The sequence below is a fragment of the Fukomys damarensis genome, unplaced genomic scaffold (assembly GCF_012274545.1).
Source record: "Fukomys damarensis isolate Sample0158 unplaced genomic scaffold, DMR_v1.0_HiC HiC_scaffold_16, whole genome shotgun sequence".
Classification (NCBI taxonomy): Eukaryota; Metazoa; Chordata; class Mammalia; order Rodentia; family Bathyergidae; genus Fukomys; species Fukomys damarensis.
In genome coordinates, this window is record NW_022900928.1 from 132349654 (window position 1) to 132375363 (window position 25710).

Sequence of the window (25710 nt, forward strand, 5' to 3'; positions counted from 1 at the left end):
GTACCAAAAAAAAAAAAAAAAAAGATACACTACACTTTTTTGTCCTGTGTCATATCAGCAAATTTGGCCAGTGTTCATAAAATATATCCTCAGAGCAGAAGGCTCAATATAAAAAAAGTGACACTTTAGAGGGTCAATAGCTCCTGATTTACCAACAGTCCTTCACTCTGGCTCTCAGTTGCTGTATTAGTCAGCTTTCTGTCACTATGACAACATATACCTGAAATACTAAGTAAGAAAGGCTTGCTGTGATTCATGGTTTCGGAGGTGTCAGACCACTGTCCCTTGGGCCTGTTGCTTTCATCTCCCACCTCTTCCATCATCAGCCAGTTCTCAAGGATTGCTTTGCTCCCTGCTGAGTCAGGAGACCTGCATTTCTGCCTTTGTGGGCTGCCCTCTGATAAGTGACGCAGCAGAGAATCTTCTTGGGAATACAGTGTGTGAACTGCCTGGAGAAGCCTAGCGCCCAACAGCCAAAGAGTATGCACTCCTTTCAACCTCCAGCTTTCACGCGTCCTCCTGTGGATGTACCGCACTTCCGGTACCACAACACCCACCCGCTCCTGGCGCACTCGTTAATTGCATGCTTGACCTTTGCATGTGGTTGTGTCTGAATTCCCACCAACAGCTTTGGCCTGCCTTAAATGTTTAATGGCATTGCCAGCTGAGACGGGAAGGCTATTATGACAGTTTTGCACTCCATGGAATATTACACAGGATCCACAGGATGAGCCCAGTTTCATTCGTGCCGTCTAAAAAAGCGAGTTCTAAAAGTAGGGTTTTTTGTGTACACATACAGTGGAGTTAAAACTGGCTTGCTCTAGGAACAACTTGGGTTAAGACTGGACTTTGAACAAAGTCTTGCATTCCGACCTGAGTACCGGCCACTTGTGCTTCCAGATGGTCTCAGGCACAGATTTAACCCATAAAGAGTTCAGGAAGGAACATGACAGCAGCACCCTGTCCTGGGTGGGGTTCACTGAGAAATCCCGGCCCAGTATTTCTCCAAGGACCCGGAGATCTGCCTTTTGTACAGGAGAGATTCTGAAGGCTGATTAGACGAGCCTGAGCCTTCACTGACCAACTTGAGTTACAACCAGCCCTCAGGAATGAATTGAGTTTGTTTGTAAGTCAAGGGTCCACTGTATTTTCTAATCCTCTTAAGGGAAGCCTCTGCCACAACCCCCTGTATTTCCAGTCCTGGGTTATCTTGGAACACAGTCACATTACTTTATTTAAACATAATGGGGATTCCACCTGCGCCATTCAGATCCAACCTCATCATTTCCAAAGTGCTCTCCATGTGGGAGGGTCACTGGTATAGCCTACGCCGTCTGGCAGAAAGTTGCGTCCTGGGTTGTACAGGTCCTCTTTTTAATCTGTCTTGGATGTTTAACATTTTGAACAGGATTACATGCAGAATGTTCACGGTAAAGAGATCGACCTCCTGAGAACCACTGTGAAAGTCCCAGGGAAGAGGCCACCCCGAGCCACATCAGCCTGCGCACCCATCGCCAGCCCCAAAACCAATGGCCTGTCCAAGGACATGAGCAGTTTACACATCTCACCAAATTCAGGTAAGCTGGCAGCAGACCCCCAAAAAGTCGAGTACAGCAGCTACAGTAGATGGTGCAGCTTGGGGACAGGCCTGAAACGTGCCTGTCCCCACCTCACCATAGATAAAGGTCTGGGAACCTCGCCCTTCTGTGGCGGATGGCTCCTCTGTACCTCCAGTCCTGTGAGTGCCAGCACACAGAGGGTGGGGCTTTGAGTCACCACACAGACCACACCTTCCCAAGCTGGAGCGGGAGAGAGCAGTTTCTGTAGGCCTTCGGCAAAACAGGAATTAGTTTTTAGAGTATCAAGGATTTGCCTGTTTCCGATAACTGTGAAAGTGGGAAAACTACTTCGAGCAAGATTTAAAGACCTGTGCTATTTAAATACTGTCGGTTTTGTGTTTTAACTGTCGTCTGTTATTGCTAATGGAACTTTGGAGGATGGTCTTCCACACAGGGTTAAGAAAGTATGTTTCTGAGTGTGGTTGTGTACACATCCCTGGCCTCCGCAGAGTGGCCAGCCATGCAGTGTCACTGTTAGCTCTCACTTAAGAATCTGTGCAGTGCTGTGTGTGCTGTTTGCTCTGAGGGGTTCCTTGCCAGGGGGAGGGCTCGGGCCCGGGGGAACCCCCTGCCCCCGAGCATGCTGAGACCGCCTTGAAGCCCCTTCCAGAATCCTCATTATTTCCCTCCCACCTGCCTTGCAGGAGTTGTTCGTGCTGTGGCCATGGGATCCCTGACCTCTGGGATTCCTGAATGTAGCAATCACCTTACAGCCTTCCTGTAACTCATAACTCAGCTCCCTCCTAACCCATTCTATCACATCTATCCATTTAGGGTTAGAGTCAGCAAATATTTATTGAGTTTCCTTTTTACTTTAAAAGCAATCATAGCCATGCATAGTGGTACACCCCTATAACCCTAGCACTCTGGGAGGCTGTAGCAGGAGGATCCCAAGTTCAAGCCCAGCCTAGGCAATGTAGCAAGAACTTGACTCAAAATGGGAAATAAAGGAAGGCCTGAGGCTGTATCCCAGTGTGAAGACCCTGAGTCCAGTCCCCAGTACCATTAAAAGAAGTTATTTGGGAGATTCCCTGGCAAAATCCAGGAATGCTGGCATGCAATAGAACTGTAACACTGTTGCGTTTATATTTTTAACTTTTAAAATTTATGGATTCAAGGTGTGCTGCGTGATGTTCTGAAGTGTGTGTGCATTGTAGAACAGCGCATGGGGCCATTTATCAAATTTCTAATGTGTCCCGGTCACTGTCCTGAGCCACAGGGACACAGATCACAAAGACACAGGCCCTGCCTGGGGGTGCCTCAGCCTCCTGGGTGGGGCAGAAATGGGCAGGAGCCGCACAGGGCAGCAGGAGGCTTCACAGGGGCTGAGTTTGAAGAAAGAGTCGAAATGTATTGGGCCTGGAGCATAAGGGAGCAGCGCTGAAGGGTTGAAGAAGCATTGGATGCTGACACTTACGACTTTGAATTTCTTGATCTTGAGGTTCTGGTGTTTCCCTGAGGAGAGCGAAAGGTTCCATTATAATTAGAAAATACAAAGCCTGTGTACCCCATACTGTATCCATGGAGGGGCGTCTGTCCGAGATGTCTCTCAAGGAAGTGAGCTTCTGTCTCCGCAAGACCCTTGGTATTGGGTGAAGGAAAGGGTTTGGGATAAGATCAAAATCCCCTTTTCATGGTCAGACTTTCCATTTGCCAGGGAATCTTTCCACCTCTGAACCAAGTTAATCGTGAATAAAAAGCCTGGTTGCCTCCTACTCTGGGTCTCAAGTAGGGATCGGGAAGTGGAGGTGATGTTAGCAGCACAGTGCACCATGGGAAAGGAAAGACCTCCTGGCCCTGCTAATGCTGGGGAGGTGGCCTCCAACTTTGGCCAACTGAGGCCAGGCAGCTGGGGCGGCCCAAAAGATGGGTGGAGCCTCGGGTGGTAGGTAGCTGCTGATTTCGTTCCTCCTCGCGCAAGCCCTGGGCAGGGATGGGACCCTGCTGGGAACGGTAGTCACTTCCTTAAATTCTGTGAAGCTGGGAAAATCAGATTTCCTGTGTTTGAAATTACCATGCATAAGTCCATCTCTCTCGTGAGGAATTCCATCCAACCCACCAAATTAATGTCAAATCATTTGATGCTGTGTTGAAGTGATAGACTTTTAGCTAGAAACAGGTATTAGTTATTATAGAGCTCTTTTCTCCAAAATGTAATGTCTCACTTAACCTTGTTCTTCACTCATGACTCATTAGAGCTCTGCTGATTTGGGGGAGTTTTGTTTTGATGGCGTTCTAGGTAAACTGGAGGTGTTTGTTTCTCTTTCTGCTCACTTTTGTAAAAATTTATTTTCTTACCTAAAAATGTTACTGAATCAGGTCAGCATTTCACGTCTTCCCTTATGGTAAATGCACCTCAGCCTTTGGACGTAACACCTGCTGTCGCTGTAAAAGAGGCTATAGAGTGACCAGGTCGAAAGGTAGAAGTTTTCTTAAGGTTCTCAAGACATAGTTCTAAGTGTACGTCCAGAAAGATGTCTGCACAACACCCATCTGTCCATACAGTGAGTACCATTTCAGCCTGCACCCTCACTGGTTCTGCTTTGAGGTACCACATTTGGAAGCTGCGCTAATGTGACAGAAATGCCGTGCACTTTGTCTGTTTGGGTTTCTTCAATCATTGGTGAGGTGAGCACCTCCTGTGCTGTCATGACTCCTGCGTTAGGGTTATGAGCTTATATTCTTTGCCCATTATGTCACTGAGCACTTGTTTTTTTCCTACTGCTGTGTAAGAACTTCTTGTATATTTAGAATATTAAGATTTTATGGTTTTTTGAAATATTACTCTAATTTATGAATTGCTCTTTAAACATGACATAGAGATATTTTTCCCTTTTTCATGCATAATCAAGTCATAAGTCTTATACTTTTATTTCTGTGCTTTCTTAAGCTCTTTGGAAAGCCTTTAATTCAAAGATCAGAAGAGTACCCATATATGTCTAGGTTTTACAGTTTTATTATTGGTTCCTCCTCTCTTTTCAATGTAATTAACCTCTAATCCACCTTTAATTTGCTTGAGCCCGTTGTGTGTGACAGCAAATATGAGAAAACTGCCAGTTGTCCCTTCTCTCTCTGTTGACCTGTTTTCTTCCTCTATTGATTCTGTGTGTTTCCTTCATTGCACGAGCAAATCATTTCACCAGGTGGCTGTGTTTCTGGGCTTGTGACTCTGTTCTGTGGCTGTCTCCGCAATCTTGCCTGTTGGAGATTTATGACGGCCTGCAATCTCCACGGTGTCTAATCTTCCTTAGATTTACCACATTGTCTTAAATCCGTGATTCAGTTTACATCTGGTACCATAGCAGTTGAATTTTTCTTTTGTCACTCATTTTTTCATGGCTATTGCTCTTTTAAAAAAAGAAAAGAAAAACTTCAGAATAACAACCAGGTAATCTCATTTTGACCTTAAATAGCAATTGCTTTTAAGCTATTAATTATGAAGGAACTGACATCTTTACTAGGTTGAGTTTCTTCCCCAACATATAGATTTATTTTATAACCTCAGTAAAGTCTAGTGTTTTCCTTCGTTTAGGCTATACACGGGTCTTGTTAATCTCTTCTGGCAGTTTACAATTTTGGGTGTATTATGAGGCTAATAATTGGGGGGCTGTTATATCATCTAAGTGGCACCATGTAAGAAAGTTCCTAGTTTTCGTATTGATTATATCCTGCCAACATCACTAAACTCTCTGTTTTTTTGGATTGAACTCAGGACCTTGTGCTTGTGAGGCAGGCAGTGGAACCGCTGAGCCACATCCCTGGCCTCACTAAATTCTTGTAAGTTGGAATGGCTATTTGGTATTTGGGTGCTTCGTCCATGTTTCCAAGAATACAATCATTCCAAACAAATATTGTAACGTCTGATGTACAGTTTTCATCTCTACCAACCGATTTAATGATTTGGCTACCTTACTGCTTTGCCTCTTCTGTCACTTATTTCCCATTATGACTGAGTCTCTTGCGTACCCGCCCTGATTAATGCTCCTTGGGGAGCCTGCCTCTCCCAGGGGTGAGAGACCCTAGAGATAAGCACACCAGGCCCATCACTCTGGCTGGTGGTAAGTGCTCAGGGGATGAAGGAGCATTGGATGGAAGATTCCTGGTGGTGGGAGGAAAGAGGTAGTGTGTTATTCATGGTATTGGGATGTGGTTTGACAGTCTTGAAATAATGACTGTGTATCACACATTGGAATGCTATAAATGTGGTGATCTTGATTTCATTTTTTGCCATGGCCTTGGGAAAGAGGGAGAAAAACACATTGTCAAAAATAACAGCCTTCTCTATGGATAACTGAGCCCAGGGCTGGCTTTGGGTCAGAGCAGAGAGGCAGCAGTGCGGGTGGGAAGCCCCAGGCTTCATCCAAGAAGTATAAAGGGGTAAGTTGTAGCACCAAGACCAAGGGACTCTGCATGAAAAGCAGGCCAAGAGCATCCCTGCCACCAGGCCCAGAGAGAGAACAGGCATCTGCACTCAGAGTGATTCCCCAAGAAGGAAAGGAACAGAACTGGGAGCAACAGAGCCCCTGCTGTGGATGCTGACGCTTGAAAGGAAAATGGAGCCTGGAAAGCTCAAGCCTCTGCACTGTGCAGTGGAAAGCAGGACAGCTCTGCAGTGAGCTGCTTGCCTGAAGCATGCATCCTGCCTGGAGACCTGCACTGTTCAGCATCCACACCCCTGCTCAGAGGCATAAACAGCCTTCTCCTCAGGACGGGTTCCTGAGCTCCTACCCATGAATACAGGTGGACAGCCAGGCCATTTGTAGGGACCCACTGTACAAGTGTGAAAGATCAACAAAATACCTGGTCCTGGGGGAATAAAACACAATTTAGGGGAGGCAAACTTTAAAGGAAATCATAATAGTCATCACCAGAAACAATTACGAAGTTAATCATTATATACATAAAATGAAACAAAGACTGTATGAATAAACCATAGGAGAAAGAATTCTTGGAAATGAAAAAGCCAAAATTTTAAAATTCAGTAGATTCAATAATGTAAAGAACATAGGTAAACATGATGTTGGTAATCAAAGATATAAACAAGAAAATATACTAAAGGTGGATCTGAAGAGCCAGATACCAAGTTGATAGGAAAGGAAGGCCTGTAAAAATGTTTTTAATCCTAAAACGCATTCAGAATTGGAGAACTGTGTAACTTACAAAGGAAGAGAATTCTGGCAAAAGGTATACTTCCAAAAGCAACATGGGATGCTAGATGACAATACGAATATTCCTTTTCAAGGGCAGATAATGTTAAAGTAGAAGCCCATGAAAAGCCTAATTATTGCCAGGCAAATGAAGGTAGAGAAAAGACATCATTAGATGAATTCAGTGATATAAGATATTTAGCTCTTGAAGAGTTTTTGAAAAAATTAAGGATGCACTCCAGAAAAAGTTAAAAAACAAGAATCCAAAAAATACTTATTTCTTCATTTCTGGCCAAATCCCCCTCCCCCTTCACTTCTTCCTCCCTCTTCAGGAAGCATAATTTCATCCCTTTGGCGTGGATCTTGGGTTGTAAGTTGCTATGCTAATGGGGCTTCACTGGAAGCCACATTTTGGAGAAACAACCTCATATCAGTTTCACCCATACTTCCAGAGAAGAAGGTAAAATGCCCACAGGTACAATGTTCCAACATGAGTTTGGGGCCAGGCCAGCTCGGTAAAAATGTATTCACACATGACAGAACATAGAGTTACACTAATTCTAACAGTAATTTTGACATTTGAGTAAGAAAACATAATGAGGCTTTGGAGTGAGAAGCACTAAAAGGAACCTGGCCTTCCCCACCATAGGACCTCTTACAGGTCTCTCTCCATCTCAGCCTCCTTGTCTCTACACTGAGCAAGTGGTACATCTCTCTGTTCTACTGTGCGCCTTCCAGAGCTTGGCCAAGGTGACCTTCTAAAATCTTCCCATTAATTCATCCCAGTAGTTCTGTTAAAAGGAAGGAAGTGGGGGCTGATTTTTTACAGTAAAGTTTCAGATGCCGAGAAGTGTTTAGATGGCCTTTGAGTAGAGAGCGCAGGCCTATGAGTGGACCGAGTGGACCTTCTCCCCACTGACCACACCCCTGCTCTTGCAGCAGTGAGAGCAGTGGGTAAGTGCTCTTGGGGGCTGGCGAGGATCTCCATGGAGCCCTCCCCCGGTTCTGTGTCTCCCAAAATTGTCACTTTTTCCCACATTTCCATTTTTGTTCTAGTAACACAGATGTCTTCTGTCTCCAGAGTGTGTCTTTGTTGGGTTTCAGCAACTAGGGATGCTTCTGCCCTCACTAGACTGGTGCCTACACCTCTGCAGGAGCCTGGCCCTCGCCTCTCTTCTGCCTGCTCTGGGCCTGGGGTTGGGAAGTATCCCGGCCTTCAGTGCGGGTGGGGGTGGCAAATGTGTTTTGCGTATTGAGCTGCCGTTGACATCTAAGTCTCAACCATGCTGTTTTCTCCACACTTCAGCAATCAGGACATCCAGCAAACCCATAAAAAACCAAACTAATAGCATGAATATTCAGTGACCTAGAATACTAATTATTGTCATGAATATTAATGTGATCGGACTCGCTCGCTCTCCTCTCCTCTTTCTCTCCCGTCCTCTTCCTCCCTCTCTCCCTCTCTCTTTTTTTCCACTTAGCCGGCTCCAAAGATGGGTCATAATGAGAGCATTTAAGAGGGAACGCTCTCCGCCGTGACAGGGACCGGGGCAATAAGGAGAGCTTGATTAACGCGTGCACTTGGGGGAGAGATGAGAGGCTTCACGTGGGCCTGTTCGGGGGAGGCAATGAGGCACCGGCGGCTCTGTTGCTGCTCCCAGAGATTAATGAGGCCTAAGAGTGCATTAGGAACAGTGACAAAGGTTTGATCTAATGGGCTCAGTCATTTTTCCTTTGAGTGACAGACGCACAGAAGTAATTGGCTGTGCAGAATGGCAGCTCATTGGCGGTACTTAAGGATACATTATCCCCGTTGTGTGGCCCGCAGAGGCTGTTTATCAAAACTGCTCACACTGCAGACGCAGTCGCTAAGCTGCTGTTACAGTGGTAATAGCTATTAAAAAAAAAAAAAATAACGCAGCATCAAAATGAGATCCGTTGTTGTCTCTGAGAAGCAAAGTTTTTCTTTGTTTAGTTTCAAATGGTCTAGAAAACATTTTAATAACTCCAGTCTGCCGCCTGCACAGGGCCAGTCGTGCCAGTCCTCTTGTGTGAGTGTGTGTGTGAGTGTGTGTGCGCGCAGTAACACAAGGCTGCCCAGGGCCTTGGCGCCCCACCTCCCGCTGCCTTCCTTGCTCACCAGGCACTGGTCGCACTCAGAACTCCATCACTACGCCCCACTCCTCTGATGCACAGATTGTGTGTTTCCACTAGACCCCCACCCGCAACTTAGAAGAACACCTGCAAAGGAAAGCCCTATTGGTTGAGAATTACTTCTTTGAAAAATACCCCACGTCAGTATTGTTTTATGTCTGCTTGCAGAAAACCAGGTTGATTGAAGTAGTTTTTGATGGCTAGTTAATTAATTTCAGGGGAAAATAATGTTTTATGAGGGTTCTCTTAGCCTAGAACTTCAGGAAGCTACATAAATCTGAAATTAAAACCCTAAAGTTAGTATTTTATTCTTCACAAGAGCCATGGCATCTGCAGCTTTTGTGAGAAATGCATTTTTCCAGTTAGCAGTTCTGTGTTTCTGCATCGCCCCCTCCTTCAGGCAGCTCTGTGTGATGATGTTTCCATCGTTAAATTGTAAACTCTCAGAGGCATAGATCGTTGTCTCCTCTTTCTTCCTTGTCCTCTCTCAGTTTCGTCGCCTACCAAGTCCCTTTCCGTTAAGTAAATGTGACTTACCTGCCATGTGAAAAGCGAGGGGACGGATTGAGGACAACTGTCTGGTCTCTCACCGCTAACACATCCTCCGTGGTGGGATTCTGTGGGCAAGGCCATTGGGGTGCAGTTCAAAAATAAATGAGAACCATGCTTCCATTCTAAGGAAACCTTCCTCAATTATTTGAACTATAAATGGCGTGTTCTTTTCTGTAAGAACTGACAAAAGCATCTTGATTCCAGATGATTTCAGTTGAAGACATGAGAGAGATGTTGGAGACACTGAGCAGTACGTCTCTATGGTAACCAGTGGACCTATAAGTAAATAAAAGTTGCTTTAGAAACTTTTTTCATCTCCAAAGTGTGGGTCTGGTGAAGAATAGTGCTTCCACTGATGAAGTGATGCTTTCAAGACCAGTGGGGTGGCCAGCAGGGAAGGAGCCACAGGAGGGCAAGGGCACCGGGAAGATCTTGGTAATGGTCTCCGCAGCCTTCCAGGAACTGGTGGCTGGCCCTGGGCATTGGAAGCCTCCTGCACATGGCCACAGAGTTCAGCTTGCTGGGCTGGTCTTGAGCCTGCAATCTGACTGCTTTCTGCCGTCTCTTTCTGGCAAAAGAATTTTTCAGAGAAGTCTTGACATCTTGCCATCCCCCAAGCCTTCTGGTTCTGTAGCCACAGGTAACCCACAGAACGTGGTCTTTCTGGAACATGTCTCATGAGCGGGGACACCCAGAAGCATCCCAGTCCACATCATGTGGCCGGCTTCGTGTCCTTGTTCTGAATGCGGGTATCCCTTAGTGCTCTCTAGCCCCTGGCATCATTCTGTTCCATGCAGGCTGTTCTATAAGAACTGGGAGAGAGAGTGAGACCCAGTTGCTCGGTTGACCACTGAGAGGGTGGTGCCATGTGACCACCGTGTGTCTTTTCTGGGAGGAGCAGTGGCCAGGGAGCTCCCGTCCACAGCCCTGTCGATTTGCAGTGAATTTCGTGCAGAACACACCTGTAGTGTCCATCACATGAAGGAGAAAGAATAATTCAAAGCTCAAGTCACATGACTGACCATCTGTGACTGGGAGTTGAACCAAGTAGATACATGGAAGACGGGAGGATATGGACATCAAAGGCTTTCTGCTTTATGAGATTTAGTATCTGAATGGTCTCACCATAAGCTTTAAAAATACTAAGTTTTGCTCTCTGTTCTTATAGTGTTGTCACTGTACCTCAAACTTGAACTCATACCAAGAAAGCGGTTGTGGTTAAGTGAGCATGCTCATGGTTCCCCAAAAACGCCTTCCAGATCTTAGCAGCGAGTCTTCCCTGAGCAGATAGGAGTGGGCAAGATGAGAAGGGCGGCTAGCATTTCCAATAATGAATGCTGAGCTGGAAAAAAAAACCAGACACATTTAAACTTATTTCTGTATATGGTCACTGAAATGAGAACTTACTTTGTGATGTGCTTATTATTTTCTCTTGAGTTATGCCAGTTGCCACCTGGTATCTGTCTCAAGGGAGAGTCGTGATCCAGAAACCTGCTGTTCCTGGTCATCCAGCCTCCCTCCCTATCTGTGGGTAGTGGTCTGCATCTGCTGCTCCCATCTTCTCCCAAGCACTTGCTTTCTTTCCGTTCTCTCTGCCTTTCCTTCTACGGACTGCTGATCTGACAGCCCTAGGAGAGCCACTCACCTGACCTGCGGGGCCTTTGACAGACTGGAAACAGTGAGTATCAGTGCCTTGTCAGCGTCGGGTAAACGGGCAAGCTCTTGTCAGCGATGCCAACCACAACACTATTACTGACAGACAGGCATGCGGCACATGACAGGAGAAGACCCAGTTACAAGAGAAATGTGGAGGAAATACCTAGTTTATAGATTTTCAACACAGAAAATATTAACTATATCACCACGTTAAACCCCTGCTAAAAAAGTAAACTATAGCGAAAAGGAAAACCCACTGTCGATGAAATTAAAAACAAGTAATAACATGTTCAGAGGCTCTACCATTTACAGAGTGCTTTACATAATTTGATCATTATATTAACCACACGAGGCATATTATTATGATCATCATTATCAGTACTACATTATTATTAAACATTTTGCAATTTGCGGGCTGAGTTGTTCTGCTGCTGCCCAGGTTCCATCTTCTTTTAGCCACTTGCTCATTCAGAAGGTTAACCAGCAGCACATTATGAGTCAGAAAGATGGGTGCCGTTTGTCCCCATAGTTACTCTTCTGAGACTTTATCTTGAGGAAAGGAGAAGATGTCTGTTGCAGTGTTGTTTATAATCATGAGCAGTCGGAAACACCCAAAGGTAGCCAGCAGTTTAAAAAAAGCAGTCTGAACTATGAGCAGGATGAAATTGCCGTGAAGATGACGCGACATGAGAAAATGGGTGGTGACACCAAAGCAGTGGGAGGGAAAGTCGCCCTTTCTGAGGTTAGGGCCAAAACGGGTATGTAGATGTTCAACAGGAAGTTAATCTATTTGGTGGGATATCGCTGGGCTTAACGAACCTTATTTGTTTGTGTATCTGTATAATTTTGCAAAATAAGTTTTGCGAAATTCATACAACAAAATGGGCTCCTGTTTTTTTGTGGTATCGTAATTAGAACAAAAAAGTCAGTAAAATTTGCTGCTCTCACATGTGAGGAAATGAGCATGACCTAAAGATAGCATTTCGAGTTGAGAGTGTGGTCCCACTGGCCTAAGTGGTATCGCTGCACATGGGTCTGGACTCCGCATTTCCCTCTTCTCTGACAAACATGACATGGGGAACACAAAAAGCAAAAAAAAAAAAAGGAAAAACATATGCACAGTAGTCTGATCCAGCCCAGGTAGATGTGTTCATTTGCATTTGGCTCCAAAACAAGTCCCGCAGGATGTAGGCCTCAGCCGCCTGCATCCCTAAGGAAAGATACCGAATGTGTCCTTGAAAAAAGGTCCTCCCAGCCTGAACTCGGGGTTGCCAGGAGGAGGGCGGATTTCCAGTGCTGATACTGCAGCAGACGGGCCCTGCTCGCAGGCATTCGGGTCACTCCTACCTCGCTCTTTCTGCTTGTGTCCTTTGGGGTTATAGTGAGAGGACGGAGCAGGTGGCAAAGGCCTAGGTGGAAGCACTGTGACGAGGCGCGTGGCCCCCACACTGCCAGAAAATGTGCTTCCCACGCGTGCTGTGCAGGAGGTCCGGAGACAGGGCGCTCCGAGCGCTAAGGATCCCTGAGGCTACATGGGACACCGGTGCCCGCACCCCACCTGCAGAGCAGGCTCTGGCGATTCTCAGGGTGAGACCTCCGGGAGACAGGCTGGACGGTTCCTGTCAGTTATGTTCCTGTGGTTACGGGGTGGGTTTTTAATTACATAATCACAAGGAGAACAACTGTCCCATTTTCCACAAGGTGCTCATGGATTTCTTTCTGAGTTGGTCCCCCCTCTCAGTGTACAGGACAGTTTGGTATTTTTTGTTTTGTTTTGTTTTCAGGTTTATTTTAGCAGTAAGTCAATTTCCACCTATCGTTTGCCTAGTTAAATCCTTTGGTAAAGTTTAAGTCTTGTTTGCAAAGCTAAACCAGAGTTAGAAGGTGCCGTGAACAAAATTTTATACTTCAAAAGAAATGATTGTTGATGAATCTTTATTTGAATGCCATGAAAAGCTATCATTTCAGAGTATATTTTTTAAAATCAGAACAGGCTATTTTTAATGTAATAAGCCTATTGCTTAAAAGAGGAACTCTGTCTTTGATGTCATTTGGTGGACGGAAACATTCTTGTTCAATAGAAAACCAGCATCTTTTGAATGCTCATTTGAGATCAGTTCAGGCAACATACTGATATCCATTCAGCTATAAATGCCGCGTTCACTTTGAAATGCAAATTGTTTAAAGGAAAATAGCATATGGTGGAGGTAAGTACCTTTTCAAATCAACTCTGACACTTTGGGGATGTTAGTCCAGCGAAAATTATTCTTTGGAGAGAATCTGGTGCTTTTGACACACGGGGCCTCGCGCGGTGATCAGGGTGGCCCCTGAGTGCACGCATATCCATATCAAGGGAGCGGCGCTGTGGGGACAGGGATTAGCATGGCAATGCAGGCACCCGCCAGCAAGTGAGCAGTCGGAGGCCAGCTGATCCAGGGGTGGGTATCCAAGGAAGGAGGAAGGGCCAGGAGCCGGCATGGTGTGTCCATGGCAGTGCTGGGGGAGACTAGAGGCAAGTGTCTGAGAGGCCCTACGGGGACACCTTCACATGGCTGCCAGTGTCCACGCCAAGCGTGGAGGGCTGCACCCCTCTGTGAAGGTGAGGTGCTGGTAAAGCCGCTTCCCTGCCCAACCCAGCTTCGGCGTGTACCCCCGCCCGTGCCTGCATTCACAGCCCCCTCAGAAGACACCCCGTAGGCTTGAAGGGGAAGTCGGTTTGGTAACTATAGTGTGCGTGACAAAGTGAAAAATCCAGAACCAAAGCCAGGTTTACAGGTGACCTGTGCTCAGATCAAGAGCAGCAGGTATGTCAGGCATGGTGGCGCATGCCTGTAATCCCAGCCCTCGGGAGGCTGAGGCAGGAGGATCACCCTGAGTTCAAGACCAGCCAGAGCTACATAATGAGACTCTGTCTCAAAAAAACAAACAATAACAACAAAAATCCAGAAGCAGCAGATGCCCTGTGGGCCCCTCGGTCCACTGCCTGCCTCCCTCCCAAGGGTGGACACCCTCAGACATCACTCCGTGGGTGGGGTGTGCCTGTTGCTCATTGACCAGACCCTCAGCAGCCCACCCTATCCTTGCTGCCTTCTCCCCTCTCTATCTCCTCCTGCTGGGCTTCCCCTCCTCTGCCCCTGGTGGTGTCTGTGCCACCAGCTGCCCATGGTGGGGTGGGCACTGCAGTCACTTCCCACCTGCTGCCGTGAATGTCATATCTGCCTTTTGGTGGACGTATTTGAGCTCATCCACTCATGTGCTTTGCATCTGGACACATTTGAAGAGAAGAGGAATCTTGTGGGAGAAAATGATGAGTTTGTCCTGAGATGTTGTGTGGAGGTCTTTCATCTGTGGGTCCATTGGGAGAGCAGCTGGGGTTGTCTTGGGAGAGTAAGGGGCCTCCCCTCTCCACCCTTACTCCAGAGTCTTGGCCAACAACCCACAGAGTTCCACAGAGTCATTCTTGGGCCTTCCAGCAGGGGGCGCTCCTACCCCTAGCACTTCTTTTGGCTCTGGTGCCTCCCTGCCTTCAATCTGGGCCACTCATGCACTTCCTCTGACCCTATTTCATGGACAAGATTGTAGGTTTTCTAAGGGCAAAGGACTCCATCCCTTTCACGGTCCCCAGCATGGCAGACACTCAGCAGTGAGACAGCGAAGTCTGGGTCAGCCTTACAGTGAGTGACCCAGACAGTGAAGGGTCCTCTTTCACCCTCTGCTACATGGCTGCTGAGACTTGTGGCCCAAGACAAGTGACAGTACGTCACTGACAGAAGTAGCAGTAGCCAGAGTATCAGCACCACCACACCGCATGCCCTAATTCCCACAGAGTGGCCTACACACACAAGGGCTGCACTGCAGGAGAGCGTGTTAGCCAGCTTTGCATCTTGCCCAAGAAAGATAGCGCAGGCGCAGTGGGGGAAGGGGTGCTTCAGCCCATGGCTTCAGAGCTTTCGGTCCATGGCTGTCTGGCTCCACTGTCTATGGGCATGGGATGAGGCGGAAATCAGCCCGGCAGGGCGTGGCAGAGCAGAGCTGCTCACCTCATGGCATGCAGACCAAGAGCCTAAGAGAATGGTGCTGGCCCCAAGGATAGTCCCCAAGGTCTTGCCCTATGGTCCACTCCCCTTAAGGAGACCCACGTTCTCATAGCCCAGTCTATTACTACAAGCTCATCTGTGCTTCAGCGTTAGGGTTGGTGCCCTTGGGATCTGATCCCTTCCCCATGGCCCATCAGCTGGCTTTTGGGGGACAGTTTAGATCCAGACCACAACAGAGAGGAGCCCCAAGCTTAGGATTCCCAGTCGTTTACAATGGGGTACGAGCTGGCCTGCCCAGCCTCTGCCATGGAAGGTGACATTAATTTTCCAACTGACGGACAGATCCTACTCTAAAGACATATCATCTCTGTCCTCTGAAGTCCCCCAGAAGATCACACAGAACAGAGGAGGGGTGGTGCCCACCCTGGCAAGACACAAACCCAGGCCCATGGTGAGCTATCTGCCAACAGTGGGATGCAGGGCTGCATTGCCAGATCATAGGTGAGAGAGGAGGAAAGGGAAGGTCAGAACCCATTCTGCAGGACCTCCCGCCTGGGGACGCCAGTGTCCTTGGCTTCGGTGAGAAGCTTCCTCTTGAGGCTGCCTAGAGTTGGTAAGAACCAGTGGTCCCACTTGCTCCACACCAGGAAAGAGGCCACTCTGCTCTGACTGGACTCCCCTCGTGGGAGCAGAGCTGAGTCTTCCTCCACTTTCACAGGCTCTGGCTTTGTGTCCTGTCCTTGAAGCACAGAATTCTAGAGCAAGCCATGGGTGTGGTAACCTGCTGGGGAGGGAGCCCCCGGGGCTCTCTGCTGGGCATCCTAGGACCCGGCCGGACCCTGCGGGCCATGAGCACCACAGCGCACTCTCACCTTGAATCGGCCCCGCCGGTGTCTGGTTTGTGTCTCGAGTCTTCCTGGCGCTCTTATCATTCTAGCACTGGGGGACTAGAGCTCCGAGCTTTTCTTAGACATCTCCTAGCCACCGGGAGCAGCTGTGGATGGGGGGGTCTGTGACTGTTCAGCACAGTACCTCCCGAGCCACACGTCTCGGTCCGCCACTGACAGCAGCGTGAACTTTAGGTCCGTGGTGAGGCGCGAGGCCCTTGAGGCTGACCTTTGTGGCCTGTGGAGGATCTGTGGAGAGCCACTCGTGTCGCGGGCGGCCTAGAGGTCAAGGTCCTTTCCTCTCAGCCAGTCAGATAAAGGCATCGGCTTCTTCCCAAAAGAGAACCTCCGCTCCTCCGCCTTAATTAGTAGCTCGTTAACGTGCAGCAACTCATCACTCAAGGAGAAAGGTAGCCCTCGAGTCTTTAGAGAATGAAATGATTTCAAACATCACGTCTCCTTTTGTGCTGCAGGTATTTTTAGAAGCATTGAGGACTCCCCACACCGCACCCCACAGGGTAGATGCTGGGTACTCACATGGGAAAACGGGACCCAGGGACAGTGTGACATGGCCAGGAACGCATGCTAGTCAGGCACACAAGTGAAATGGCACTTTCTACATCGTTGGTGTGTGTGCTGTGTAAAGTAAGTGTTAGAAGTGACGACCCATCAGAATTGGTCTAGAAATGTATTATTTGAATTACTAGTATCGTTAGAAAGACTCACTAAGCATTAGAGAGTTATTTGCCTCTTCGGCTGATGGTTTCCTCGAAACAGAGAAGTGGTTCAGTGTGACCAAGGGCCCGGGACCCGCACATGTGGCCAGGGGCATCACCGCCTGCCCCGCCAGTGTGGCTGCTTCCGTGGTGCTGAGTGTGACAGCCATAGAGTCACAGGTCTGTCTGTGTTTGTCTGCGGTGAAAGGCAAGTTCTCGGCGACCTCAAAGCTGAGTTGGGGGGACAGGTGTGACTGGTGTGTCAGTGTGTGGATTCTGGTGGAGATGCAGGCGGCGGTGGCCCACTCAGTGTTTGCAAGAAGAAATGCAGCACCAAATCTGCCCCACAGTCTCATTTTCCAAGGGATGCTAGAAACCATGGGTTCTTGTTGGAATCTCAGATTAATTCTCCTTGGTGGGAAGGGCACACTGTTACTAAACAAAAACCCATCTGCGAACTCAAGCAAGATTCCAGGCCACAGATACATGCATCTGGCTCTGAATGTTACTGGAATGGTGCTGCCTCCTATGCAGACGCGATGTGGCCAGGATTTGGTCTTGCTGTTGCAATGCATTCCCACAGGTGGGGTTTGGGAGTGGGTGGGTAAGGAGACCTTCATGTGTCCCCAGTCCTCTGCAGGACCTGACCAGCTGGCTTGGATTCTTCCTGAAAGGTGACAGGAGGCTGCAGGCCTGCCAGGGGGTTCTCTGCTCCCACTGGAGGCAGGAGGCATGCGCTGAGCCGTCCCCGAAGCTGCATCCCCAGCGTCCTACTGTGTCACAGCACTTGTGCTTCGGTTTTGCTTCACGAATGGAGAAGTTTACAAACCAGTGGGCATTGGTGCGTGCCCTGTGAGAACCTCACCCACCCTTGCCTTTCAGCAGTGTGCTGCCTTGGTTCAGACCAAGACCTTGGATGCCCAGGCGAGCTCTGTCCCAGATACCTGTACACTTTGTGCATTTCCTGCGGGGCATTCAGATGGGCTTGCTGTCCTTCCATGCACGCTGCTCTGTCTTTCTGGAGTCTCTCCGTAGTTACAGACAGATGCACTCAGATTGTTTCTTCTGCTTGTGAAGCAGTAGTTTGAGAAGGTTACTGGCCTGGATGTCCTGGGGACCCACCCAGTGGCAGGTGTTGTGTGTTGTGTTGTCCTCAGGGACCGGAAGGTGGGCACACAGGCAGGTGGTGAATTTATTTTGGATTTCTCAGGTGCTTGGCTTTTCCATCAACCTAAAGCTGGTGGTGCACACCTGTCATCCCAGCTCTTGGGAAGCTGAGGCAGCAAGGTCAGGAGTTTGAAGCCAGCTTGCGGAACTTACTAACTTAGAAAGACCCTGTCTCAAAATCAGATCTTTTTAAAGGACTGGGGACGTAGCTTCATGTGAAGGCCCTGGGATGAAGCCTCGGTGTCACTGGAGACAGAAAGCAGAGCTGTCTGTAGACAGAGCCCACACTTGTGGGCCTGCCGGGGTCCGCGTGGTGTTACAGTGAGGAAGGGACCCTCTCCTTTGCATTCTGCCAGCATGGCAAATGTCCCCACAGGCCGGGCAAGCACAGGGGAAGCCAGCATCAGCACTGGGCCACCATAGAGAGAGGTCACCTTGCTGCTCGCACAGAGCTCCTTGCGCTCTTACTCTTTTTCCATCTTACCCTTCTCCTTGATCCCATATAAAACATGGCAGCGTCCTGCAGCCTCCGTCTGCTGGGAAGCCCTGTGATGGAAGAGGAACCAGCCTGCAGGAGCCCAGGAGCCACTCTTGGGAGCCACCTGGTGCCCAAGCGCAGCCCTGATGGGTAGAGGTGTGCAGTAGCTGCTGCCCCATGGGAAAGCAAAGTGCAGGGCGAAACGCAGGCACCAGGGCTGGCAGGCATGGGCCAGCAGGGAGGCGCACAGCCAGCCTGAGGGGGCTCTCCAGGAGAGAGGCTGGGTAGACAACCCCATCTCACAGCCCATGGTGCAGCGTGAACCCAGCGAGCATAGCACCCTGCAGACACGAGCACTGCACCCACTCCCAGGATGCCTCTGCTGTGGGTGCGGAACAGCTCTCCACACCCGGAGAGCAGCTCTGTGGTACCACCCAGGGGTGCAGGAGCAGCGCCTGGGTCACTTGGTGGTGGTGACCAAGGGGAAGGGGCCAGACTGAGACCTCTGACTGCAGCCGCGGATACCTGAGCACCTCTGCAGTGGGGGAGAGTTCTGGTTACAGCCACTGTTTCCTGTTAGTAATTACTTCCTGGGTCGTAATTTTTGCCAAGCTGTGTAGTGGGTCTGCTCTCACACTGTAGTGCGCACCCGGATCCCCAGGAGGGCTTAAGAAGCAGGTGCCAGGGTACTGGGTTCAGACGCACTCCAGGGCAGCGTCTCTACTGTGGGTCCCTGGGCCGTGCGATGCGCAGAAGGGTCTGTGCCTGCAAGTCTTCCTTCCATGACACATCTGGCTTTTTTTCTGAAACCAGGTAGAGTTGCTGATGACTAGTTTCCCTGTGACATTCAAAGCATACCCAGTTTCGACAGTGGTATGAGATGGGCATGTATTTTTTTTCCAGGGTAGAAGTGCATTTTTAGTAGCAGGCCCTTTATCTTAACCATGTGATGGTGCCATCTATAGCCTTGAATGACTAACTTTTCACTGAGAGGGCTTATTTGCTGGGGGGAGCCCTGGTTCCTACCCCTGGCTGCTCATTTGACTGTAGAGCGCTTTTGAAAATGCATATTCTCCTAAGCCCCATCTCCACATCTTTTGAATCAAAATCAGGAGCCCGATTTTCAAACCTCTATTTTCACAAAGCTCTGTGGGAAATTCTGGTAATTGGCCAGATTTAGGAACCACTAATGGGCCGTGCATTTAAACTTGGTACTGTGAAAACCTTCCATCGGAACAATTTACAGCTTAATTGGTTCTGAACTAAGACAATTGGAGAAAAGTTTTATTTAAATTAAAATAAAACAGTACCCTTCATTCCTTGCGTGTGGATCCAAGAATGATTCCCAGCAGCAAGCATGATGGGCTGCGCGTCAGAGGAGAGTTCTTCATTACATTTTGGGGTCTAAAATTAGTGTGATTGGTAATAATTTGTGTGGGTGTTGAGCAACTGATCCAAATCATTGGGTTTACAAGGGAAGCTTTTGTCATCCTGCTGCATGTGCGCTACAAGTCACGAAGGTGATTTTTCTTGGGCTCAAGCTTTTCAAGGTTAAGTGTGAAGTTCCCTGGCCTAAGCCTGCGCTTCCGTGAGAACCGTCCGGGGACTGTGGTGCGCGTCGGTCAGAAAGCCTGGCTGTACCCCCAACAGCCAAGTCCCCGTGGGTGAGCCCGTGCCATCCCACGGCCCAGCTGGCACAGCCAGGCTCCAGTTCCTGCTCCCGGCCTGCCATGGTGCCCTGCCTGGGGCTGGCTGGGTCTGTCGCCATTGGAGATGCTGATAGGGTCATGCACCTTTTGCAGTGCTTTGTACTCAGCCCTCAAAGTTGCTTGACCCTGCTCAGTCGAGCACCACCGTGACTCACGTCACCTCTGTGCTCCCCTCGACCTCAAGCCATGGGATGACTTTGCTCGCTATGTAGGCGGGACGGCGATGGTTTTCGGGGGCCAGGTACGTCACGTAGCAGCCTGAGGCCTTGCAGACTTAACTGGCGCTGGCTTCTGTGCTCTGCAGACGGCCGTGGCGCTCACCCAACTTGTTTATTCCTAGGGGATGTCACTAGTGCTCCGGGGTGTCAGACGGCAAGTCGCATCAGCCTGGTCCCCTTCACCGGTCGACCGGACGGCACACACCAGCGCTCCTTCTCAGTCTCCAGTGCTGACCAGTGGAGCGAGGCTACGGCCATTGCAAACTCGGCCATCAGCAGTGGTAAGAGGGGGTGCAGCCCCATGGACCGCGGCCGCCTCCAGGTCCTCCGCGTAGCCAGGGGCTGAGCATGGCACCCAAGCCATCCATGTGGAGCGTTTGGCCCTGATGGGCCACCTCGCCTGCTCCATCTCCGCAGTTCCTGTCTGGCTGGAGTAGACACTGTCCCCAGTGGCCAGAAACCGATGCTCCAGCTCACTCGGAGTTACAGGAGGAGGAGATGGAGGGGCTGAGGGTCAGCGTCAGCTGCTGTGTCCCCAGGCACACTGCCCAGGGCGGTCCACATGCCACCATCAGGGTGCACTGTCTGTTGTGAGGGCTGATTCCTTCTGTTTGTCAGGATTCTGAGGTTCCTAGTGTACCCCCTAAGTCCTGGGGAGTCCCTCTTTAACCCTGCACCCCTATTCGTCTTCCCACATTTTTAGACAAGTGGGTCCTGTTCTTTTGGGGACAGCAATGCACACTGGAAACTGCCTGACGTGTGCGTGGGAACGTGAATTATGCAGCGTGGCGGGCCTACTGCCTGGCTGCAGCCAGCTTTGCCTGTGGCGTTTCGTCTGTGGCCTGCTCACCGGTATTTAAAGGAATTCCCACTGTTGTCTGTAATCTATCAGACAGGGTTTTAGAGCAATGTTAGCATAATTTGTTCTAATTAAAAGATTCAGCATCAGGTCCTCCCTGTAGACCCGCCAGCTGCTGCGGCAGGGCTCCGGCGTCCGTAAACACGGTCCCAGTTTCTAGTTGCTCCACAGTGCTCCCCCACGGCAGCCACGCAAAGGCCTGATGGGAGGTGTGGGGCTCGAGGCCGGGAGGAGGAGAAGGGAATGGGTGATGGCAGCTCCAAAGGATGCCACACGCATGCAGATCAGAAGAGCCACGGCACAGAGGTAGAGCCATGCCTAGTGGCCCGGTCCAGCACGCTCCCACTTCCGGCCAGGGCTCCAGAGAAAGCTCAGCCAAATGACAAGCACCTGCCACCCATCCCTGCGGGAACTCTCGCAGCCTTCCTCCCTTCCCTGGGGAATCCTGGAGACACCTTGAGATCCCGCTTCAGCAGGTTTAGTGCTTTCCCTCCCCAGCCTGTGGCCCGTGCGTGTCCCTTCGTCCTGAGCCTCAGTGTCCTTGACTGCTCGGTAATCAATACCAGGGGTGCCCAGCACATGGCCCCTGGCTTCCTTCATTGAGCAGTGATTACTTTCACCACGATTGCTGTGTTTGGAAGGAGCAGCTCATTCACCTACCTCGTCGTTTTGTTTTCAAGTACTTTCACTCAGTTGGCGTTACTGTCCAGTGAGCTTCTGTTCTGCCGCTGGTGGGCAACAAGAGCTCCGACGGGGAGCCCCGGACCTCAGGATACATGAGCCAGTGCTGCAGTGACACACATTTGTGTCCCCACCTGCAGAGTCAGTCCTGCTTCGTGTCCGTGCCCTCGAGGCACCGGCCCACTTAGGAGCAGCATCTCCGAGTTCTCCTTAGCCACTCAGGAGCTGTCTTCAGGTGGAAGAGTGGACTCAAAGGACGAGTTCCCGAAAGAGACCGACCCCTGCATCCCCAGTCTTCTCCGTACGGTTTTTGAGTTACGTATTAAGCTGCCCGAAATCCACTCTGTACAGTTTTCCGCCTCCGCTCATTGACCCGGTAAAGACTCGCTGGGTGACTTCCCCTCCTGCTAGAGCTGTGCACGTCTACCCAAGAGTGCCATGCAGGGCCACCCCTGAGACCCTGCTCTTTCCAGGCCCTTGGTGTGGCTGGAAATCACTCTCCATGGAAGCTGTTTGCACTCGTGTGTGTACGCCTGTTCAGACGGTTCCTGTGGGAGACTGGAATTACCTAGGTGTGAAGGCGGGCTTCAGATTGGCGAAGCGGTCCATGAACACACGTGCACGTCCTTCAGAGACCTGTGTGCTCCCTGGCCTTGTAAAACCAGAGCCACAAACACAGGAAACCAGAAACACAAGCCACTGCCCTGGTGCCAGCCCACCACAGGCCCGTCCGCGGGTAGTCTGAGGATTGCTGGTTTGTCGGGAGATCGTCCCAAAGAGGATCTCACTTGAGTGGTGCTGAAAGAACCAGGTGAATTTTCTGTGAAACCACAGGAAGAAGTTATTGTAAGCACTGGGGTGATTTGGGCAAAGACGCAGGGGAACAAAAGGGAAAATGGAACACCTGAGAAGCATCCGTGAAGTGAAAGGTGTGAGTCTGGTATGGCCAGAAAGGAGAGGAGAATGGAGAGGCCATTACCACCAAATCCACTCGCATCTAATTTCAAAACAGATCCAGAAAGACAGCGGGCACACTACCTACCCTACCCTGCAGTACGCTTCCCGCAACTGGGACAGGGACCTTCCAGAGCCTGGATTTTCTATCAATTGACGGTGTCCTGCCCAGTATATTTTTGAACAGGGCAGTAACAGTGTGATGATATGAGGCGCTATGGATTATCGCCTCCCTTCTCACAGAGGAGCTGCTGTTCTTTCCGTCTTACCAGGGGAAGACAGATATGGAAGGGTTAGGTATTCCCTTGTGAGAGCCCGGACCTAAACTCAGGCCTCAGCTTTCCCTCTTCATCAGCTGGCCCTGGAATTGTTCAGAAACCCGCACTCTTGTCCCAGTTCCGACCCATTGGATCCAGTGGGCGTGAACCTGTGTGTCAGTAAGCCCTGCGAGGGACCGTGTTGCACGCTGACATTTGGTGCACAGGCCAAAGTGGCCTCCAGCGTCTCTGGGCCACTGATTGCTAAGTGGAGCCCACACCCTCTGGCCACCCCCGTCTGCCTGTTTACTGCTGTCCCTGCCTTTAGCACCTTCATTGGCAGTGGCCAGACCCCAGCCATTTGCAGTGATTGCCACGTTGCAGGATCCCATGGAGAACTTCGATAAAATGTACCTGTGTGCTGGAATTCCAGGTCCTTGCCTTCGCCTCCGCATGTGCTCCTCTGCTTGGAAAATAATCACTGAGGACACAAGCTGGAGTGGTACCTTCCCACTGCGCTGCTTTTTACAGTCATTTTATTTCCCCTTCCACCCTTGCCCATCTCTGGATTTCACAGACCAGAGGAGCTCACTCTGCTGGCAGGTAGAGAGGGAAGCTATATTCGGCCTGGGCACATACACATCCATACGCGGAACACTGCTGTTGTCACCAAGTTTTATTACAAAGCGTGATACTAACAGCAGCATCGTGAGTCCGTTTCTCTCCGCCCTAAGCTAGGACTTGGGCTCCGGAGAACTCCTCAGCGCCCCCTCCCTGCGTAGTGGCACACAGGTACCACAGGACAGCAGCCTTTGGCAGCTGTGGGCCACTCCTGGTTAGAGAGATGACTGTCATGGGCGTTTGCTGGGGAAGTGGGAGGCGCTGGATAAATTAAGAGGAGAGGGAAGGAAGAATCCATTCTGTGAAATGGAATGCCCCACTGCTTTATGACTGTTACTGCTGTAAGGTTTTACATTTAAGTACCTGAGGTTTAAAATTAAACGTCTAATATAATTTGGCGTCGCTAACACGAGCCCTGCATCTGCCCTCAGAGAAAATCCGACAGCTCCGTTCAGGGTTTCAAATTGCTGTCTGCTGGCTTGCGAGCAACACAGAGGATTGGATCCCACTCGTGCTAAGTACCACATGCTGCTCCGCGTAATTTTTTAAATGGGGAACATATTCATTCCATGCTTCTGCATTGAAGAGGGCTGTTGGGTAGTACATGAAAAATTAATTTTTTTACATTTTTCCTCACTCTCCTAAGTGTTTGACAGAAGTAATTTTTGCAGCGAGAGAGAATAAAAACCGGTGGCTGTAAATTCCTGTCCCAGAACCTCTTGTGCAGATTCTTTATGAACCCAGAATTGATCTACATGTCAGATCCTGTTGTGGTTGAAACTGTTTATCACTGTAATGGCAGCAGTGAGCCCGGGAACACCAACCTATAATCCTGGGTGAAAGAAATTGGTGTTCGCAGTCAATGAAGGAGCGGCTTAGCTTTATTGATAGAGTCAGAACAATTATCTCCTCAACAACTATTGGCTGAGGGTTTTCTTGAGTCTTATTGGAGGCCTGTAATTTTTTCCTTGGTCCATCATTTACTGTACAGGTGATTCTCTCCAGATGTGGTAGCCAAGAGTTAACGATCCTGGGGGTGGGGGGCCCCTAGGGGGCTGTTTGTAGCACACTAGGTTGTCTCGGTGCACTGGGAGGCAAGATGCCTTTCGGATGCATCTGTCTGCCGGCCTCCCTGAGTGTCTGGGGGAACAGGGCCGCTGCCCTCCACCCTCCCCAGCCCCCAGCCAATGCCAGCCTTGGCTGATGGCCTGAGCCATTTCGTTGCCGTGGCAGCCATGCTTCCCGCCTCTGACTGTCAGGTTGTTCTGATAGCTCCACCCCATCTCCGATTGCTTTGGTCCGACAGTTTATCTTCTGCCTCACTGAATACTGCGTGGCTTCGCGGGACTCTTCAGCACTGCTCCTCAGCCTCACCCCCGCCGCCCCTGCCAGGCTGCCTGCCGCCTCACCAGCACCGAGCCAGACACTGTGCCGCTGTCCCCACAGAAGCAGCACCACCTGCCTGTGTGCGTGCCTGTGTGTGTAGGTGTGCTTTGTGTGTGGTGTTTCCTTCTGCTCACTTAGTCACATATGTTCCTGCACCGGTCTAATTATGAGACAGCAGATCCTGAACGGAAAGCATTTGAGTTCCTGATAACTTTCAAATATTCTTTTCCCGCCATGGAAATGATTTGCACTGCTGTTTGAAGGACGGGAATTGGAAACATGTGTCTCAGCTTTGGTAGCAGTCTCTCCTGTGCCTCCTTCTGTCTCTCCCTTCCCATAAAGCCAACCGTGGAAAGGTCTGCAGCCTCACAGTCGAGAGCAAATAACAGCCAGCACACCTTAGGTGGGGTTCGAGGACACGGACTGCCCATTGGTCGATTTTGATTTGCGTAGTGTGAGCGTCCTTCTCATTGGAGGTTATGCTGACAATTTTAGCGCCTGACCAGCAGGTGGTGGTGGTGTGATGCTGCAGATCCCTGACCAGATGGTTTGATATGTAGGCCGATTTTAATGGGGGGGAGGGGATAGCTTGGTGGGGAAGTCACATTTGTG

The 25710-nt window shown here is 49.8% G+C and overlaps 1 protein-coding gene across 8 annotated transcripts in view; it reads left to right on the plus strand.

Annotated features, from left to right (window-relative positions):
* Positions 1 to 25710, plus strand: part of Agap1 (ArfGAP with GTPase domain, ankyrin repeat and PH domain 1) — a 468989-nt gene that overhangs the window by 317856 nt on the left and 125423 nt on the right. For 7 of the 8 annotated variants that reach the window (XM_033764720.1, XM_033764715.1, XM_033764721.1 and 4 more), the window contains 2 exons: positions 1409 to 1577; positions 20463 to 20621. In XM_033764720.1, the coding sequence (XP_033620611.1) occupies positions 1409 to 1577; positions 20463 to 20621 (328 nt within the window). The remainder of the gene's footprint in view (positions 1 to 1408; positions 1578 to 20462; positions 20622 to 25710) is intronic. The other variant, XM_033764717.1, reaches the window with a different exon arrangement.